We start from the raw sequence: 21,037 nt of genomic DNA on the forward strand, positions 1-21,037 counted from the left end.
ATGTTAAATCTACTCGTAACATCAGTGAAAACTAAAATTAAGATATCCATTCTAAAATCGTACAGCTTGTCTTATCACTCACAGATCTTTAATACTGTACTTATTGGTGCCCTGATGTAAAGGATATTTTGATTGCTTCTAATGTAGGTTAAAGTATTGTGTTTATTAATAATTAAATTAAATCTTTTATGATAGGTTTGGATAGTTTCTGAAAATCAAATGAACTCTTGGTAATTGTGTTCAAATTATCTGTGTTAACAATTCATAGGTGAAATTAGAAATTTCTTTTAGTTTAAATAGAATATAAAAACTAGTTTAACTGTCTAATGTTTGCCTATTTAACTGATGTTTATCTACTCAAGACTAACCAAGCTGAAGCAGCATCATGAGAAATGCCTGAAATGTAAAAAAAAATTGATCTGCAAAATCCAGATTCCTCAAGCAATGAGATTGAGTCTCTTCTGTCAGGTATGGAGCCAACAAAAACACAATAGAACAAGAAAACGGATCAAGATAAAGACAGGGGACCAGGGACTTCTTCCCAGTGAACATATTTGGAAGCAAAGTTCTTGCCTTACAATTTGCTGGTAACAAACACTCAATAGTACAGATGATTTTTTTTTATCCAAGTTTCTCTGCATTAATGATGTGCATATAAACTCCCAAAACAACACAGTAGTAATAAATGCAGTCAAAAATTTAAATTGTTCTGTGGCCGAGACATTGGACATAGTTTTGATTTCTTCAAGATAAATAGAGACCTTAATTATTGTTTAGATTATTGTTAGATTGGGTAGTTAACATTACATTGTACTTTGAAGGAATTGCCTTTAAGGGAAGTATGGTCCCCAAAACTGACATAAAATAACTTGTGTATGTGTGTATTGCTGAAGACCCCGAATGGAAGTAAGGTCCCCAAAAGTGGCATAAAATAGTTTGTGTATGTGTGTGTCGCCGAAGACCCCAAATGGAAGTAAGGTCCCCAAAAGTGGCATAAAATAGTTTTTTTTATCTGTGTATCGCTGAAGACCCCAAAGGGGACATTAAACATTCCAAGTCCCCAATGGGAAGGTAAAAATACTGTCTGGACAAAAGTTGCTTAAAATTAAAATCTCAAGTGATTTTTTATTTCTGTGGTCTTGGAGGAGTAAAACTGAGTTGCCAGCTTGCTTCTAAACCATACAGAAAGTGGTGTCCCCAAAGGGGGGGAGTTAAGATATGCGACCCCAAACGGGACTTAAGCGAGTATGTGTGTGTGTGTGTGTGTGTGTGTGTGTGTGTGTGTGTGTGTGTGTGTCTCTGTGTTTTACTAGCCTCTGCTTTGTCGAGTGATTTGTCTTGACAGTGCTCCCTTGGCCAGCCACAATGGTTACCCTGAGCTCTCTCGTGCACTGCACACACACACACAAACACACACACAATGCCAGTGCCGGATTATCCCCATCACGGATAGCCGTATTGGTGGACAAAAAGCCTAGAGGATACAAAAAGGGCATTATTAGGGAATTAGCAAACCAGTAGCCCACTTCTTATGTCATCCTCATCTTTCTTTTTTTTCAAAATCTTCAAATTATTGGGTATGTCACAAACACTATGCCATGCCTCGGAGCTGTGCTGTGTGTGAGTTGGACTTTTCATGCAGTAATACTACTTATCCTGTTGCAGAAAGCAGACCTGGCAGTCGCAGGCCTGACCATCACAGCAGAGCGTGAAAAGGTGATTGACTTCTCCAAGCCTTTCATGACCCTTGGTATCAGCATCATGTACCGCGTCCACCTGGTGAGTTAAGTCCCCCCGCACACACCTATTATACCTGATCGAACTGCCTCTCATACAGCTTGCGGATAAACCTCAGCAGGCTGTCAGGCATGTCTAATGCCTGGAAAAGAAGCACTCTGCCTTCTGGCCTGTAGAGTCTTTTTCTCTCTCTTAGTCCGTTTAAATTCCTCCACAACTTCTCCCCTTTTACACCTTATTGCCTCTTTACCTCTCAGCTACTCGTTTTCCCTTTCATCTGCGTTTTTTCATGGGTCCTCTTCCTGCTTTACCCCTGTCCTCCAACATTACTTGCCACTTCATCCTTCTCCTCTGTGTCAAGTTCTTTTCATTTTTCCTTTGTCCACCCATTTCCTCCTTTTGTTTCCGTGCCCCCCACCCCCCACCTCATTCTGCCAGCACCAGATCGCTCATTTTATGGTGTGAACTGAATGATAAATGTAACACTTTCACAGTTGTTTTCTGCTTGTTCTCTGATTGGATTTCGCCATCTTATTCTCACAAGCAATGCCCTCCATTCTCTGCAGAGAGCAAGTCCAAGCAAGAAACAACAGCAGTGCTGGTGGAAATGAGCCAGTGTTTGCGCACTTAGTGGCCCATTAATCATCAGTCCTCCCCCAAAACCCAAGGTGACACTGTGGGGGCCACAGTAGCACTGGCCACAGTCCGTGCTGAGGTGATCTAGCGCGTGCGCAGGCTAACATTAGTGTAGCATCCCAAAGGGGCATTTTACTCACATTCCCATTCCATCTTGCTCCTGTCTCCACTACTTGTAAATCTCCCACCGTGTCACCTTCCCATAGTCTGTGCACAGTACCCATAGGTGAGGCAGTGAGGCACTCAATTGAGCGGCAACAGTTGGGGAGAATCAATCGACGTTCGCAGCAGGTGCTACGTTAAATGGGCTGCTGGGCAGCATGTGACCTCTGAATTGGGAAGCAGGCAGGCGGGTGGCAGCCTGAGGATATGATATGGAGCTTATGTCCCACAGGGTTGGCACACAGAGCCAAATAGTTGAATTAGCAGAGACTTGACCCAGTTGAAATTCCTGAGTAAAGCGGTTTCTATTAAGATAAGATGTGTGAAGTCGGTAGAGGAAGGTGAAAAGATAAGAGGGAAAGAAGACAGGCATAAGTGCAGGTATCATCTCTCTTTGTCTCTTTCTCTGTCCCTCATTTCCTCACACTCTCTTTACTTTCTCATTGCCCCTTGGCATTTTCTTAGATCCGATTCAGAGTGGTCCCTCAGCATGCTCTAAAATTCGATATTTGAATTTCTGTGACTGCACTTGTTTAGTTCTAATCCACTGACTATTGATCTGAGGCACAGTGATTTCTACAAGGGGGTATACTGCTTATTTCAAACTTTAAATGAAAATTTCAGTCCAATCAATAAGAATGGCGAATGCAATAAAATACAGCTGCCTGTTGGGTATTAATTATCCGCACACTATCGCCAGTTTAATCTCCATTTCTCTTCTTTGTCACAAGTATTGCATGTCTTTCTTACTCTCGCTCTCTCTCACACACACAGACACACGCACAGAGTTTTTTCACTTTCATTATTTATTCTTATTTTATGTTTGTTGCGTTCAAAGCACACATTTACATTCTTTTCAGTGAAGGCGATAGCTTTAACGTCAGGCGTAATCTTGTTACAAAGCTGCTGAAAATGTACATTTCCTGTTTGAAACACAGGTGCAGATTTGAACTAACGCTTCACTGCCTCCACCCCACCCACACCCCAAACCCCCTCCCTTGCCCTCCACACCACCCACCCACCCAGCCACTACAACAACTGTCACAGACAAGTTTTCTGTGGTGTGTTCAAAATTGCAGCAAATCAGAACATTTAATCACCTGTCAAATGAGTTTGTGTCTTCGTGCTATTCTCTGAAGGGACCGCTGTCTGTTATCATTTCTGGGACACTGACTCTGCAATAAATAAAACTAAAAAAAATCCAGACAGCTTGCATCTTGCCTGCATAAGAAGAGCACTACCTGTCTATATGTTTCAGCTGTCTCGCCTGAATGTCTTGTCTGGTTGGGGATTTGTAGTTGGGTGCTATTCGAGGCCATATAGTGTATTTTATATGGTGGGGTATTTGACATGCATGTAGCTTCAGGCCCTATAAATAAAACGGATTTGCTTCATACACAAATCAAAGAGAAGCCGGTGCAATATGAATCATTGCGGTTATGAACCCAGACACTACCTAAAGCGACTGTCAGCTTCATCTCATAAAAACCTTTCGTTGTCTTGCATTCATCATCTGTACAATATAAAAACCATATGCTGCATGCCAAAATCCCAGCACTGTGAGCGTCTTTAAATCTGTGCCAGTTCCTTCTCCATTAATTCGTTGACTGTGTAACAGGGTATATGAGTGGATGTGTGCATGTTTGTGTGTATAAGAGAAAGAGTGCCACTTAATTAGACATAGGGGTTAATTAGGGGTGTGTAGAAGCTGTGTCAGATTCAGCAGCTGCCCTGAGGGTAGAGCGTAGTATAACGAGCTTTATTGACTCACTGGCCACAGAAGTCCTCAGACAAAATTACACAAACAAATGAAACCCTGTGCACAGAAACACAGACGCAGCTCGTGGAATTTAAAAACTTACCACTTATGTTATTTAGGGTTATTTTTAAATGCAGTTTTTTTCCATAATAAATCAATATTAAATTTAACACTAAACAGTAGGTTGTGTAATATCATTAAATTGTGTATATATGTGCTTAGGTACAACTGTGCAACTGCTCATTAATGCACAGGCTCTAATCAGCCACTCACATGCAGCAGCTACATACATTTAAGGATGTAGATATTCTAAAAAAAGACCTGTTGAAGTTAAAAACTGGGCATCAGAATGGGCTAGAAGACCATACTGAGATCCCACTCCTCTCAACTAGCATAAAGAAACTGAGCCAATTAATGATACAGGTTCGGCATGCTGGTAGTGTGATGGTGTGGAGGATATTTTCTTATCATCGTTTGGTCCCTTTAGTACAAACTGAGTATTGTTGCTGACCATGTTCATCCCTTTATGACCGTTGTGCATTCATCCTCTGCGGGTTCCTTCCCACAGGATAATGTGTCGCGTCACAAATGTCAGATCATCTCAGACTGGTTTGAGATGTGGGATCATCTTGATACAGAACAGACCAAACGCAGCCAACATCAAGAGAAGAGCTTTGAATATTTTCCATGAAGCCTGGAGAACTATTCCTGAAGACTCCTCAGGAGAAAGTTCAGGGTGAAGAATAAAGCTGCTCATATCAAATATTGACTTTCAAGCTCGTTAGGAATGTTTTTGCCTTTTAGATTGTATTTCCGTGGATGCATGTGTTTCATTAAACCGCTCTACCTATTTCCCATTTTCCTAGCAACATACAAAGAAATAAGGGGTGTCTTGAGACTTTTGCACCAGACTGGAAGTTTTATTCTTTTATTTTGAAAGTAACCCTAAAACTAGTAGTGATGTATGTTTTTTGTTTTTTTTTAGTTATGTTAGAAGAGTTTCAGCAAACGCAAAAGCACAGCTTTGTTTGTGTGCAACTCACTCAGACATAAAGCCAGACAACCCGGTGAGCTCAAGAGGCAGCAGGATGTTGTTATGAATATGACCCCGTGACCTCAGCCAAATCAACTGCTCTCCACAGATTGCCCCCGCGGCCATCTCAGCAGCCGTAACAACTGGCAGCTTTAACACAATTAGAAATGCACACACTATCAAAGAGCTTGGGGGGGGGGGGAGGTGGCAGAACATGGGGAGACACAGGGAGGGACAGGAAGAAAGACAACATAAAAGAGAATAAGCAAGAAATAGGTAGAAGGACATGAGGGAAGATGGAGAAATGAGAGCAAGGAAGTGAGCGACGAGAGTGTGAGAGCTGAAATGACAATGGGAAGTCTCCTTCGGTGAGTCAGTGTTCAGGCAGGAAGCCTCAGGGGGCAACGGTGTGGTATGAATACCAAGAGGAAAGATGACTAGGTGAAATCCTCAACTGGATAACCTCACCGGCTCCCTCTGCCACCCTCCTGGCATGTAGGCAGTCCTCCGAGAGTAACGGAGAAGGGGAGAAGCGGGAAATATGGAGGGACAGCGGGAAGTTGAGAGAGAACAAGGGCAGTGCAAGGTAAAATGAATGAGTTTTTCATCTGTGTGTTGAGATGAAAAAAGGACACATAGCTACTAAAAAAGGCAGCAATTTTTCACTATTTTATTTGTTGAGATGGACTCATAAAAGCAGGTCTTAGAGGATGTTTTGCCCTCTGTGCCACAGGTGTATTATTTTACTTCCTGGGATTTGCCTCATCCCATATATATCATCTTAACATGGCCATAAAACTGCTATAAAATGATACCCCTGACTCTGATAAAAATCATTCAAATATGGCAGCAAGTACTTACGCTGTGAAGAGACACTCATCCAGTAAACATCTAATTTGGTCCTTGGTGTACTCTGTTTATATTTTATTACTTTGTTAATTATTTTCTAGTTCTAGTCTACACTTCATCGGCAACTTTGTGAGGTACAGTCATTTGAAGGCTTGTTAATGCAAATATCTAATCAGCTGATGCACAACACATTTAACCTTGAAGCAGATGGGCTACAACAGCAGAAGACCACACCGGGTCACCCACTCCTGTCAGCGAAGAACAGGAAAATGAGGCCACAGTTTCCACCAGCTTACTAGATGAACATTGTTCGGTATAATTTCTACTGCAATATTCGAATGGTACAGAAACAAAAGCATGGCTCCATCCTCCCTTCTGTCAATGGTTCAGGCTGCTCATGATGGTCTAATGGTGTGGAAGATATTTTTCTTGGCTCTTTTTTAAACACCAACTGGTTTTAAACATCACAATGAGTTCACTGAACTTAAATGACCCCCAAAAGTCACCAGCTCTCCATCCCATAGAGCACCTTATAGATGTGTTGGAATGGGGGATTTTCATCACGATGTGCAGCCGACAAATCTGCAGAACGTTAGCGATGCTATCATGTCATTATGGACCAGAATCCCTGATGAATATTTCAGGCACCCTGCTGAATCTACACCATGAGGAATTAAGGCACTTGTGCAGGCAAAAAGGTGGTCCAAACCAGTATTAGCAGGGTGTACTTCCTATAGAGTCCAGTGAGTGTATATCTTCTATTTAACAGTAACTACTGGATTAGTCACGGATGCTGTGCTTTCCTTAGCAAGCAGTCAATGTGCTTTTCTGTGCTGAGTGGTGGGTGCTCCCTGTGCAGTTGCCCAAGCACATACTGTATCTGCCCTGCTGTGGATGACTGACAGTTTAGACAGCTGCTGACAAGATTAGAAACACAGGCACACACACAAACACACAGGTGCTTGACAGTCTGTCATGCACACACAGACTCATCGTCCAATATAAAGAGAGACTGGACCACCTAAATAAGATTGTGATGTAAAGCATGTCTCTGAGAAATTACTAAAAATATTTAGTATTTGCATGCATAATTTATTTATGAATAAATGAATGAAAAATAGGTAAACCCTTGTATATGTTCTACTTTACAATTTCCTTACATCACTGGAAATCCTGAGTCACCCTGCCCCGTGAGGCACTTCTCCTCAAACAATGTTTAGTGGTTCGCACAGCAGTTTGTGGCACAGCAATTTTGAACCCATCTTGATTGATTTCGTTTGGCAGCACAGCGAGCATTTACATATTAAGCACTTGATAAAGGTGGTATATCCAATATGTTAGAAAACAGCTGCCTATTTACCCATCCGACAGGTCCCAAGTACCATTAGCATTCACTTGCATTTCCCTTTCCAGCAATTTGTCAAATGTAAGTCCAGTAGTCATTGCTTTACCGCTGGTTTGGTCCACACCAACTCCGAGGGGTGAAATATGGCTCCTTAGCTGTTAAACGCTCTGCTATTGTGGTGCAGATTGTATTCATGAGAACAGGAGCAGAGAGGAAATAAGGTAGTTAAGATCAGCGCGAGTGAGCCAAAACAGTAAAGTTGGCACAGTAAAATAAAAGCCCTGAAAGGTGTTAAAGCACTGCTGAGCTGTGTGGAGCTTTAGTCGAGTGATCACACACCATGTTTTTCCATGTCACGAGATCATCATTAAATAGAGTTTCATTAAGCTTGCTCTTTCTAGTCCTTAGTTTAATCTAAAATGTTTTGATACAGAAAAAAACTGAATAAACTATCTTATCTTTGGAAATGTGCACACAGATTTTAAAACATTTTCATGCAGTTTCCATTTAGCTTATCTGAAGCTTTGTGTGCTCATTAATTTGCCTACTCCAGCTATGGATTGTTCCAGTTTCTAACTCTTAAAAAAAAAAGTAAAACACTTTTGTCCCTTAGTCTCAAAGCCAATACATAAAAGCAGCAAAGTCGAGCTTTCTAAGCAGCAAACCTCCTACTGTTTTCCTGTTGTCCTTGTAATCTTCCTGTTGTCTCGTCCTAGCTTTCTCTCCGTCTCTATTTCTGAGTTGCTCTCTTGCACCTTCACTTTGCCATCTGTTAGCACACTAGTCCCACGTCTCTGCAGTGATCTTTATCTTAATAATAGCACCTTGGTGAAAACTTAACATGTGGACGAGCATGCCCAGCAGTTCACGAAGCGCTGGGTCAGCATGCATCAAACTGGACCAGCAAAACAGGAGGACTCATGTCAGCACATACTACTGCTACTCCAGTAATGCCAGTGCCAACCGAAGGCAGCCTGGCACTGATGCTCACTTTACAACATATACCTCTGACATGGCCATTGTGTGTTTCAGCTCTGCACTATTCCATTCTCAGACAGCTATCGCCATCGTCATAAGCAATTGCACTCTATAACGTGGACTGACATACGTTATGAGTGGCAGGCTGATTCGAATCTTGCTCAGAGTTATTCGGCAACTCTCTCCCCCTGCTTCTCCTGCTTTCTGCACCACTCCTATTTTACTCAGTCGGGCTAATATGCAAGTGATTACAGACGCATTAATGAATTTTCATCTCCGCACAACTCTGAATGGGGATTCGTTTATCATAACAAATGCCCACCAAAATAATTTCATCCTCTTTGCCTCAAATTAAATTTTGGAGGGCCTCAGAAATGTATTACTGCAGCGTTTTGGCACGCAGGAGGTCTGGCAGGAATACTTAATTGAGTTTTTATTTTTTTTATTTTTTGCATAAATGCAATTTGGGCTTGTTCACGTAGACTCCACGCCGGTGCCTTTGACACAGAAATGGACAATGAGGAATTTCTACACGACTAAACGTGTCCCTCTCATAGCAACACTTAGACAGTTGGTTGTTTGATCACCTCCATTATCTAAGCGTCCTGCTGGCCCTGACAGCCACCTCCATTTCATAGTCATTAACAGGCGGCGGACGTGCACTTGTGTGTAAATGGCTAATATTCCCCTGCTGACATTTGGTCGGGAATGGTGTAAGCTTAGCGTGCGCGTGTGAAATATGAGCAGGCACAAACACACATATAAACAAGCGGGCCCAATCATCCTGACTGTGGTTCCCCAGTAATTGGTTTCATTTAGAGGACAATGTTGCATAATGAAACATTAGGAATTAGCCCCTATATTCCCATCGCTCTACTGGCTGCCAACCTCATTTTAGCCATGTTATCTCCTGGTTACCAATGCACATTTATATGCAACACCCCATAGCTGCTTCAGCACAACTAGCCTTTTTAGCCAAGCCAGAGCTATTAATCCCCCTCCACCTGTGTACACTGCCCACTCCCGGTCATACTGCAAGTCAACTATAGGTCATGGAATTGAATTTGTCTTTAATGTGGTTCTAATGGTTTAGCTGATTATTTGACATTTCTTTCTCTCTACATGCAGACTTGTAGAGAGTAAAAATGTTGCCTTTTGTTAGTTTTGACCTCTGATTATTCTGTACGACTAAACCTAATAATGTATCTATCACAGCTTGTTGGAAGTTGTGAGAATTTTTTTTTCAGTGTTGGAATGCGGGATATAAACCTCTTATCAGTGATGTCGTATTATCATACAGGCCTCTGCCACTCTATTGACAGTCCATGGGAGACTGAGTTTGCGCTTTCATACAGTGCTGATCTGAATGTTTACATGCAAATGAGATTCGTATAATTAAAGTGCTATCAGTTTAGGACAGGGAAAACCTATGCTTATCGCATCAAAATCCGTTTATTTGCGGTCACAGTCACCTTTTCCATCTTCTCCAAATTACACAGGCACCAGTAAATGTTGGTCAACACACACCGAACTGGAGGTGGGAAGAAAGGGAAACAGAACTGAAATGCAGTAATCATCGCCTTTCTATGTTTCCTTCTTTAGTTTATGTCCAAGAAGACCAGTCATTCTGTGTGTGTTGTCTTCCAGGGACGTAGGCCAGGCTACTTCTCCTTCCTGGATCCCTTCTCACCGGGTGTTTGGCTCTTCATGCTTCTGGCCTACTTGGCTGTCAGTTGCATTCTCTTTCTGGTGGCCAGGTAAGGAGCTCAACCATAAAATGCAGTCTGTACAGATAAGCGAGAGACAGGAGAAGAATGAGGCAAACAAATGGACTGGGTACAGAGAGTAAGAGCACACAAAAAAACGTTTCTTTGGGCAATATACGGCGGAGGAAACAGGTGTTTGTTCTCTCGCTTCTCTTTAGCCTCTGGTTGATCTTGAACATCACAGAGAAAGAGACGTTCTCCCACCAGTGGCAGGTCTCTAGCATCACATTGCCACCTGCTGGTCAAGGATGGCACTACCACAACTGCTGCTGAAAATCATAATTTCCTTTGCAATGGAAATATTACTAGGTTACAGTATATCTAATGAAGATGCTTTAATGCAAGAAAATGCTAATTGAATTCTGCAGCACCTTACAGAATCAAATTAAAAGTACCAAGACCTTCAAATTTACCAGTTTTCTAAAGATAGCTCTACGGGTGGTCTTTGGTGTAATATGAAAATCATTTATAAATGTTGGGTGAGGTGGTTTAATCGTAGCAGTTTTGGAGATAATAATACATGTACTCCTTTTTTTAGGTGTTTACTAAGAATAATTTTTCCACCCGTGATCACAGTGGGAAATATGTTAAACATCTGGGTTGTTTAAAGTTTTTTGTCCTTCTTTTGAACTTTGTTGTAATTATTTGTGACTCAGAAAGAAATTCTATCTTTGCCACGTGAGTCACATGGCTCGTTGGTTCAACCCAGCACAGAACAGAGTTGTCACAGAACTGTAGCTATATCTGAGCACCCCAATTACACCACCTTCATCCTCACAGTTTAAGTAGGCAGAAGCGAAGCACAGGTTGGTTCTCCCTCTGCAGAGCCAAGGTGACTTTGTCCTCACTTGACTGAGTTGTTTTCTCCTCATCCTTCATCCCTCTTCCTATCTCCATTCCTCTCACTCCCCGTCTCTTGAGTTTTGCTCTTATCAGAATACATAATCTAACTTTCATTCCCACTCTCTCTTTCCCCACAGGCTGACACCTTATGAATGGTACAACCCCCACCCTTGTTTAAAGGGACGCTGCAACCTGCTGATCAACCAGTACTCGCTTGGCAACAGCTTCTGGTTCCCAGTTGGAGGCTTCATGCAGCAAGGATCCACCATTGCTCCTAGAGCTCTGTCCACACGTTGTGTGAGCGGAGTGTGGTTAGTATTGGCTCCAGATGCACGGTGCAATGCGCAGGTTTCTCCATCACAGAATGCAATTCATCAGTAACGCATTCTTGAAGCTTGATTCCAGATTTCAAGAGTGAGATTGTGCATTTGTGTGCACACGAGGCATCGTTTGTGTCTGTCTGTCCGCCTTTGCAGCTAGAACTTTATCCACCCATTAATCCATCCGCCATATCATCTACTGAATATCCTGTCATGTCTTCTCCTCTCAGGTGCGCAGTTATTTTAATCCTTCTACACCTCCACCCAGATCATTTATCTTCATGTGTCAGCCTGCCCATTTACATACGTTTGCAGGTGAATACATATGTTCTTGTCCGCTGCCTTTCCCACACAGGTGGGCCTTCACATTAATCATCATCTCCTCCTACACCGCCAACCTGGCCGCCTTCCTAACAGTGCAGAGGATGGAGGTACCGATAGAGTCAGTAGATGATCTGGCAGATCAGACGGCGATAGAATATGGCACCATGCACGGTGGATCCACGATGACCTTCTTCCAGGTTAGAAGTTACACACATTGCTGTATATGCCACATTGTTTATCCTCCTAAATCTTCACTCACATACATACACACTGTATGTAGGCACAGGCTCACTTCAGAGCACATGGAAGTCAATGGGTCATCTGTGATCAGCTATCAGCTGTCCTTTTCGTCACCCTCCTGTCCTTTATGTCTTCCTCCTCTAACCACAGGTTTTATCTGTTTCCTGTCTCTTTTTTGCCACAACCATTCAATATCCTTCTCCTCGGGGAGATGGGGCACTGTCCAGGTCCCACGCTATCCTCTTTCATCTTTTGAGATTTGACCTCAGCGAGAAAAAGAGAAAGACACTGAGCAGGAGAAAAAGAGGGTGTTAGAGGGGAGAGAGACAGTGAAGGATGATATTGGGCGAAGGGAAGAGAGATATTAGCCTTGTATTCCTTGGCGCTTTCAAGTCCACTGGACCTTAAATAACTCAGGAAAGACAGGCTGAGAGAAAGTAAAAGACAGGTGGAGGTGTTAAGTGAAGTTTCTGTTCGGAAGTTTCTCAAATGGGAAAGAGGTGCGCTAATAGAAAAAAAAAAGGGGGGGGGGGGGGAGGGGGGCGCTCTGATGTAACACTCCATCAGTCCAAAAAAAAGCAAACCAAACCAGAAGAGGAGATGCTTTGTTAACTGTCTCTCACTCTCTGTGCCTGTTTCTTCTGATCTTATCTGCTCTTTCACGCCTGTGCAGAACTCCCGCTACCAGACGTACCAGCGCATGTGGAACTTCATGCAATCAAAGCAGCCCAGCGTGTTTGTGAAGAGCACAGAGGAGGGGATTGCCCGTGTCCTCAACTCTAACTACGCCTACTTGCTGGAGAGCACGATGAATGAGTACTACCGCCAGAGGAACTGCAACCTGACTCAGATTGGAGGACTGTTGGACACTAAGGGCTATGGTATCGGCATGCCGCTGGGTGAGTGGAGGACAAAGTGTTGAAAATTGGAGGACACTTGAAAGTGACGGATAAGCAAAAGAAGGAGAAACTTGGTCAAGTAGTTGAAACATCTGATACAAGCCGCAGAGAGACAGAAGCCAGTTTGCCGGAGTAATGTGGGGGCAAGGCAGTTAGTGTAAAACGAAGTCAACGGAGGAGAGAGCTGATGGTTTCGCTTAAATGTGCTGTATAATTCATTCCCCTTCTTAGTGAAGCTAAGAAGGGGAATGAAGAGCAGAGGCATTAGTTGGAGGATACACCATAAACGTCACATTGGAGAGTTGAATAAAAAAGTAAAGCCTCAGCAAAGCCAAACCACTAGCTGCTATCATGGGGCAAAATGATGCAAAAAGGGAGAAACTAAGAGAGCTTTAATGCTAGATTTTAATAGAGCAGCTGTTGCCATGCTGTGATGGGAAAAGTGAGGACAAGAGCGAGGGAATTTGAGATATTGTTCCTGTGAAATGTGAAACAGTTTCTGCGCGACGCTCGCTGCTCCAAGAGTATAAACACAGGGTTTACTTACACTTTGATCTCAGATTGAGTCAAACACACCTTAAAGTAAACAGATTAATTTCCATTCCTTTGATGTTTAAAGGATAGATAAGCCGTCTTTTTAGTGGATGATGGCGCCGTGACCGTAAAACATTGGAAGATCATTGTAAGCTCCTTAATCTCAGGTTTGAAATCTTCGTTTTGTTGGTTCGGGCGAAGCGTGGTGAAGTGACGCGCTCTCACATTTGCCATGGCATACCAGAGGAGAAGGAAGAAGAAGAAGTCAAGGAAATGTCACTCTTCGTTTGTACCGTGTCCCTCATTTACTTTTCTCTTCCCTTCAGGGTCAGTGTACCGTGACGAGTTCGACCTAGCCATCCTCAAACTGCAAGAGGACAATCGTTTGGAGATCCTGAAGAGGAAGTGGTGGGATGGCGGCAAGTGTCCAAAAGAGGAGGACCACCGTGCTAAAGGTTTGTCTCTGCAGTTAAATCCACATCTTGGTTGATGATGCCAGAAAACACTTATCCCGCCCAATCCCGGCATCTCTCCAGGTCTAGGGATGGAGAACATCGGTGGCATCTTTGTGGTGCTGGTGTGTGGCCTGCTGGTGGCAATCTTCATGGCAGTGCTGGAGTTTGTCTGGATGTTAAGGCACGCACCAGGAAATGAGGTGAGAGAGGGCTATCTAACCTGCATCTGCTTTGTCTCCCTCTCCCCTCCCTGGCACCTTCCCCCTCGCGGAGCTGCTAGGCTTTTCCACAGTGCGCAGCTTTGACAGGAAGTTATGAGCACAAACCAAAGTAATACCTCGTGTGTTTTTTGTATTCATAGCAGAGAAGCATCCATTCGTACCATATATATATTACACAGAATAATCAAACTGTACAGTAAAAAAAAAGATCTTGTTTTAGTTATATTTACAGGGTGCTGCAAATCTTTATCTCAGCCTTAATCTAGTGACCTTATTTAAAACACACTCGCTGTTGTGTCCACGATTGTCAAAAACTACATGTCCTTCTCACCATCAAAAGTTGAAATATGGACAGTAGAGGATTAGTCGTGGCAGTCAACTAGAACTTTGCGCTAAGAATGGACTTCAAGCAAGGGCGTCAGATTTGTTTTGGAAGCAAAAAGAAAAAGACTGCTTTTTGGAAATGTCAGGACCAAGAGTCGCTACAGCTCGGTCACACAATGTTGGTTATTCAAAGTAACAGGGGACAAAACAATGATAAATGACACCTGAAACACTTAAAAGTGCCACGCTATGTTGCTGATACAGAAGCAAAATCACCAGCCAATAATGCAAATATTTCAAACTGCATCAGCACATTAGCTGTCCTCTGAGGCTGAAGACAGACCTGCATTATTACAACCTCTTAAACAGCAACTTTAAAAATATTTTTTTCTAATTATTTTTAGCAAGGAAGGAATTTAGATGCATTTTTTTACTGGCGAAAGTTGAAAGTGCTTTTGAAAATTATGCTGAAAGTGTGTGGTATTGTAATCCAGTATGAAAATATGATTTCAATGTAGCTTCATCTGGAGAGAGAACTAGCAAGCAACCTGAGTGTCCTCAGCATCCAGATGTTCTGCTGTTTGGAGGATTTTATTTATTTATTTTTTATTCACAATAGACAGATGAGTTTAGTGCTAGTGGAAGGGGCTCTCCTGTGATATTCATGAGGGAGGACTGCTGTCAACCACAAAAGATGACTTGAAGAATCAGAGAAGAATGTGCATGCAGTGATATCATTACCTCCGATGTGATTTCTTTAACAGATACTTGAATACTATTTGGCGCTGTGATTTTAACTCAATAAACATTCAGAAAGTCAAAAACCCACTCATGTGATTTCTTCTTTTGGAGCAGTACAGATTGATGTCTCACTCTAAATTGTGAACCCTGTGTGTGTTTGTGTGTGCGGGTCTATACATGTATCGTTCATATTTGTGCATCTGGATTTACGCCTGTGTGCATCTGTACAGTGTTCGTGTGCAGCTTATGTGGATTGGTGATGAGTTTCTTTTCCGTCTTGTGCTTGAGCTGCGGTGTCACGTCTGTGATTGCGATTATTTGAGTTTATATCCTTGTGTTACACCCAGCGGATCACTTGATCACCAGTGCCGGCGATGAAATGCGTGTGCTACACTTGTGGATGTGAAAAGTAAATTTAACAAGCCCGTGTGTATTATATGTGTCGCTGATTTCACTGCTGGCCGCTCAGTCTACATCACCCTATTCTCTGTCGCCCATGCAATTTCCCTATTATGAACATAACCCTGAAATGTATCTGTTGTGTGTCTTTGATGTCACTCCGTCTGTCCTGATCGAGCCCATAGTCAGTGAGTTGTCTGGCCTCTCTCTCTTTCTCTCCCTCTCTTATTCCCCTCTGCCCTATCTTTGTTTTCTTCCCGTGTGTGTGCTTGCAGCAGTCAGTGTGCGAGGAGATGCTGCGGGAGCTCCAGGGGATCGTTCTGTGTCGCGACAGCCTGCAGGCGAGGCGCCGCCGGGCGGCGTCGATGCTGCGGCCACGGCCCTTACCTCTGGAGGAACGTCGGGCGCGAGCCGCCGCTGTCAGCCTCAGCAACGGAAAACTGTGCGGGGGCACGGGACTGCCTGAACCCCTTTCCCACAGACTGGCGCAGGAGGCTGCCCTGGTCGCGAGGGGGTGCAGCCACATCCGCATTTGTCCCGAGTGCAGACGCTTCCAAGGACTGAGGATGCGCCCCACAGGGGGCCCAGGGGCCCTCCCATCTCCCACTCACAGTGAGGAGAGCATAGAATGGGACAAGACCACAAATAGCAGTGAACCTGAATAACGCCCCACAATTCCAGCAGGACTGCCTTTCCCAGCAGCCACCTCTCTTCCAGGGATCAAAGATCATGTGGCATTTTAATTCTGCCATCCAGAGTTTATCCTTAAAGGACAGGACAATGCTGTGGACTTTCTTTTACCCCTGAGGCGACCGCCAGCAGTGAGTTTTTGGAATCTCTCCTTGGGCGAACTTTTTCCTTGGTCATAGGAAAAACTGATGAGTCTATCTCGTTGTGTTCTGTCCCTGGTGGCCCTCTGTACCGTGTAAAACAGGACAGACAAAAACAGCTACGGGGCATTTGTACTATGCAGTATTTCCAGTCATTTATCATTGTGCTGTTTCTTTTCTTTCCTTTTTAAATTATTTCTGTCCTCTGTTGGATTATCAGTACTGAATATTGTTATTCTATTGTTAAAAAAAAAACAACTTTAAACAAGGTCCTTTTTTTATCTGACAATTTACTCTAGGAACGTATATTGCCTCTGAAGAGCTGCAGAGATGGACAGATTAAGGCAAGGTCAACCTTCACGTTCTTTTGTTTTGAAAGTGCCAAAAACCACAAGCATCATCTTGTGGCTGAAGAAAGCACCACAGCCTTGAGAAGACGGCAAACTCATGTGAACATAGAAAACAAAAGGACAGACATGCGGACACAAAGACTCCTTTTATAGTAGTGATATTCTATTAAAAAATGTTTTAATTGTTGGGATCTCTGAAAGACAGTGATGCATGTCCAGAGGTGTTGGCCAGTGCTCACTGAATGAGTCATCCTGAAGTGGTTCTAGGGTAGTCAAGTCAACTTAAAGAAGGATTTTCTCTTTTGAATACCTGCTTAAAAACATGATGTCTACGCACACAAATGTACATGCACAGAGACATCCTCTTATATCATCCCTCTTCTGTGCACTGACATTACTTTCTCCTCCATCTGTCCTCCGTGTCTGACCCATTTATTGTCCTTGCACCAGTCCCCTTTATGCTCTCTTGCTTACAAATATATCCATCGTAAGTTATAAGACATCTTTTTTTTTCTTTTTTTTTCCAGCTTACATATTCAGTATGTGTATCAAACCCAGCATATATTAGAACCAACCAAAAACAAAGTCCTCGGTAGAGTGAAGGGATTTTTATATCAGCAGTTGGCTTGGCTTGTTTTAAATGTCAGCGCAGTTAAACTTTTATTGAAAGTGATATTTTACACACTGCTCGTAGGAGACAGCCTGGGTGCACTCTGACATTTTGATACTATAATTTTTTGCAAAAAACCCCAAACCAAACTTAGAATACATTAACCAGGCTAAAACGTGGCGGATATTTAATGCAAAGTGATGCAGGAGGAGCTGAAACACACTTATTTTTCCTTTCCCCACTACCAAAGTATTTGAAATGATTAAAGTCAGTTACCTTGATTTGCTTTGCGTCAGCCATAACTTGAAGAAGTGAGAATCCACCACCAGCAGCACGAGTCTTAAAATCGCCTCACTTTCTGCTCGCATTACAGAGACATATGGCTTATTTTCCTGCTGTACCGGCTGGTTTGAAGGTGTTTCTGTACGATAGCCCGACCGTTTCACAGCGAGAATCAACGGTCATCCAGCTGTCTGCTCCGCTTCTTGCTTATCTTTGATGTGCCCATCATTTTAAATCTGCCCATCAGATTCTGTCAATCACCATCCCTCAAAACCAGGCTGCCAACACGACACAGCTTGAAGGTACCGCTGCAGCGTCTCTTGTTCTTTTATTAGCCACGAAAGCTTTCTGCCTCCATCCTTTTTCATCTGCAGGTTTTCATGCTTGGAAATTCATGCATATTATCATTTATCATCCTGTAGTAGAACACAACATATTTTGATCACTCTGTCGTTTAAATGAACATTTCATATTCATGGCAACAAACTCTGCACATCTTCAAATACAGTACATCTAATCCTCCAGTAAGGAGCTGCTGTGTTATCGACCCACAGAATTGTGTGTATTTACAGTATAATCATCGATATAATCATGGAGGTGCCCGGTAATGTGTCTTTTATTATTGCAGCAGTAAACTCATTTGGTGTTCATTATGTTCATAGGACAGAGAGATGCGCACTTAGGTGTGTGCAGTGATTTAATGGAAACATTTAAACGCACACAGACACACACCATGCAGAGTCATTCCCAGGATCCTCACAAACAGTTAATGTACACTTTCTGTAGCTCCATATATAATAACAGGTTTAAATCAAATTGCCAAGCAGATGGCAAAGAAAGAAGAGCCACAATTCATTGTTTTTTTTTAATGAAAGGTATTTCTATCCATTTGCTGAATGTCCCTAAGAAACTCATGAGAGTTTGAAGGCTCTCGCTGCTCTCAGTGCTAACTTCTTAAACACTCAAAACATTTACAGGGGGTGCTAAATCAAGCGTAGTTGGAATGAGATTGCCAATTACCTTGAAGGCACGAAGAGCAGTAGAGTAAGAATTAAAACAAATCCCACAGAAACACTGGGCGACCTTCTCTGGGAGACCACTGAGAGACGGCTCGGTTTGGCTGCTATGTTTTATATGCTTTATTTTTCTTATGTTGACATTTTTATTCCATTATAAATACATTTCTTAAAACAACCTCAATTCTCTGGGATTGCTGGCTTTGTCTCCTTTGTTTTTTTTCTGCTGTGATGTATTTGACCTTCTGGGCTGTTTAGATATGTCATGCTAAATAGCTTCTGAGTGCGCTTTCTTTTTTTTTGTTTTGTTTTTTGGGGGTTTGTTTTAGGTGAGGAGGGGGGCATTATACAACCGGGAGAAATATGCAGAGCACGCAGCTGCTTTGTTGTGACATATACGCATGCAGAGAAGCATCAGGGACGTATGGGTTTCTGGATGAGTACACAGAACAACTATCGAGTGAACCAGAAGGATCTGATGCACCCACATCTCGTTTCTCCCCCATAACTGAATTAACGTCTGCTCACTTGTGAATCCTTTGAACAGCTGAGAATTTGTGTGGGTAGGCAGTCTAACAGAGGCTAATGAGTTTAACAGCTCGCTCATGTGCTGTATAAGCGTCCACTCACTCGTAGCCCATCTATCACTGTGATTTTTCAGTGGATATTTCCGTCTCCTCGGGACAGTGATTGAACGCCACACAACACCCTTGGTCTGATTTATACTTGAATTCAGACTGCATCTCCCTCTCCTCTCCTCTCCTCCTCGAGTGCCTGCCTCACAATCTTCCCATTGCAGCGTTAGAGATGACAAGTTTTCTTTTCAGTTTGTCACCACCCACAGCACGCGCACACATGCATTAAAAGTGTGACACACTAAACACTCACCGCCACCTGTATGTCACAGCTGTGTCAACTTTATTTTATCGTGCTCGTGCTTTTCCTTTTTACCCCTGGTGCTCCAGGTTCATGAATTAAGCGCATCTCTACCCACCCTCTGCCTAGCTGCTGTTGGATTTATGGAGCACATGATGAGCATTGAGTGCCTGCAGAGGTGGGTGAACAATCTACTTCACTCCTCGAGCTCACCCAGCTGTAGCACATAGCAATACCAGTTTCCTTGTAGTTGATTGCTGTCGTGCAAGGATTAAGGAATTACAGTGTACCGTGTAGTCACCCTAACAGCTAACATCCACATACACTTGGAAGAATAGCTTGTTCCATGTTTGTTTTTTGCTTCTTTTTGGGGGGGGAACCTGTCTATAACATTTAGGGATATTGAGATTATTTAAAATATATATATATTGTCTATACTGTTGCATTTAGTATGACTTTACTGCCTTTTTAAAATGGTAATTATTGAATCTATTCATTTTATTCCTGCTAATATTGCATCCCTCTGTCAAACAATTGCTTTTTCCTAACAGACACCAGATTTTCCAGGGGTGGCAGTATTCATAACAGTATTCAAGACAAGGCACTGCTACACATTTTTTTAGTAAGCGCTTTCCTGCTGATTTTATTATTTGCAATTAAGTGATTGCAATTATTTGCAGAAGGCTTCTTGTTGTTGTATGCTCAAAGAAAAGGTATTCAGAGTGCAGAAATTCTCTATAAGGTGAGACGCTGTCAGGGCTGTTATACAGCCTTTTGTTCGCTGACAGTTGTTGAACATATTGACCAAAACATCTTGACATTGTTTGTCTTTCAGAGAAATAAAATGGAGCTTCATTTCCTTTGTGTTTGTTCCCTCACTTTTCACTCCTGCCTTGATCGATGCCTCACAGAAGGAGGCACTGATCACCTATTTGTGTGCGAGTGGGTGGGTGGGTTAGAGAGAGCGTGCGTTTTGTGGGTTTTTTTTTTGTTGTTGTCCTATGTGATTTCTCTCATGCTCTTGGCAACACAGGAAATCACAGCCTTGACATTTTGCTGTATTGTTACCCGCATACTTGACAAAGGTGGTACACAGCCAAGTCAAATTCCAGTGGAAGCGTAGCCGACAGCGCTCTTTGTCACATACCCACCAGAAAAATGAAAGTAGAATCCTGTTCTTACAGAAATCCGTCACGTGGGTACTTAATAACAAAAACCAGGCTGGATTTAGATTTTTTCTAATAGCGAGTTACAAAAGTCATTTGTTTTGGCCAGATCGCTGGTCTTTGCTGACCCTGGATGAAGGTTTCAATGACAAAGATAAATATCAGTCCATTTCTGTAATGGCTCCATCATTTGCACAGCATCATTTGTCTTTGGGCGAATGCTCCGATGCCAGAGTTCAAATTAGAATTTGTTCATTAATCGTGTTCACGGAGGACAAAAATGGTACGTTTGTTCTGCCTGCTAGAGAATGTGTAGAGAAAGGTAAACCCACAGGGAAAAGA

At 42.8% G+C, this 21,037-nt stretch overlaps 1 protein-coding gene across 1 annotated transcript in view; it reads left to right on the forward strand.

Annotated features, from left to right (window-relative positions):
• grik4 (glutamate receptor, ionotropic, kainate 4) overlaps window positions 1-20,388 on the forward strand; it is a 372,203-nt gene extending 351,815 nt beyond the window's left edge. The window contains exons 14-21 of the mRNA XM_026191921.2: window positions 1,666-1,779; window positions 10,147-10,256; window positions 11,246-11,419; window positions 11,784-11,949; window positions 12,666-12,891; window positions 13,752-13,880; window positions 13,962-14,080; window positions 15,841-20,388. Of these exons, the coding sequence (XP_026047706.1) occupies window positions 1,666-1,779; window positions 10,147-10,256; window positions 11,246-11,419; window positions 11,784-11,949; window positions 12,666-12,891; window positions 13,752-13,880; window positions 13,962-14,080; window positions 15,841-16,230 (1,428 nt within the window). The 3' untranslated portion in view covers window positions 16,231-20,388. The remainder of the gene's footprint in view (window positions 1-1,665; window positions 1,780-10,146; window positions 10,257-11,245; window positions 11,420-11,783; window positions 11,950-12,665; window positions 12,892-13,751; window positions 13,881-13,961; window positions 14,081-15,840) is intronic.
• The last annotated feature ends 649 nt before the right edge of the window (window positions 20,389-21,037 follow it).

The sequence above is a fragment of the Astatotilapia calliptera genome, chromosome 14 (assembly GCF_964374335.1).
Source record: "Astatotilapia calliptera chromosome 14, fAstCal68.1, whole genome shotgun sequence".
NCBI classification, from domain to species: Eukaryota; Metazoa; Chordata; class Actinopteri; order Cichliformes; family Cichlidae; genus Astatotilapia; species Astatotilapia calliptera.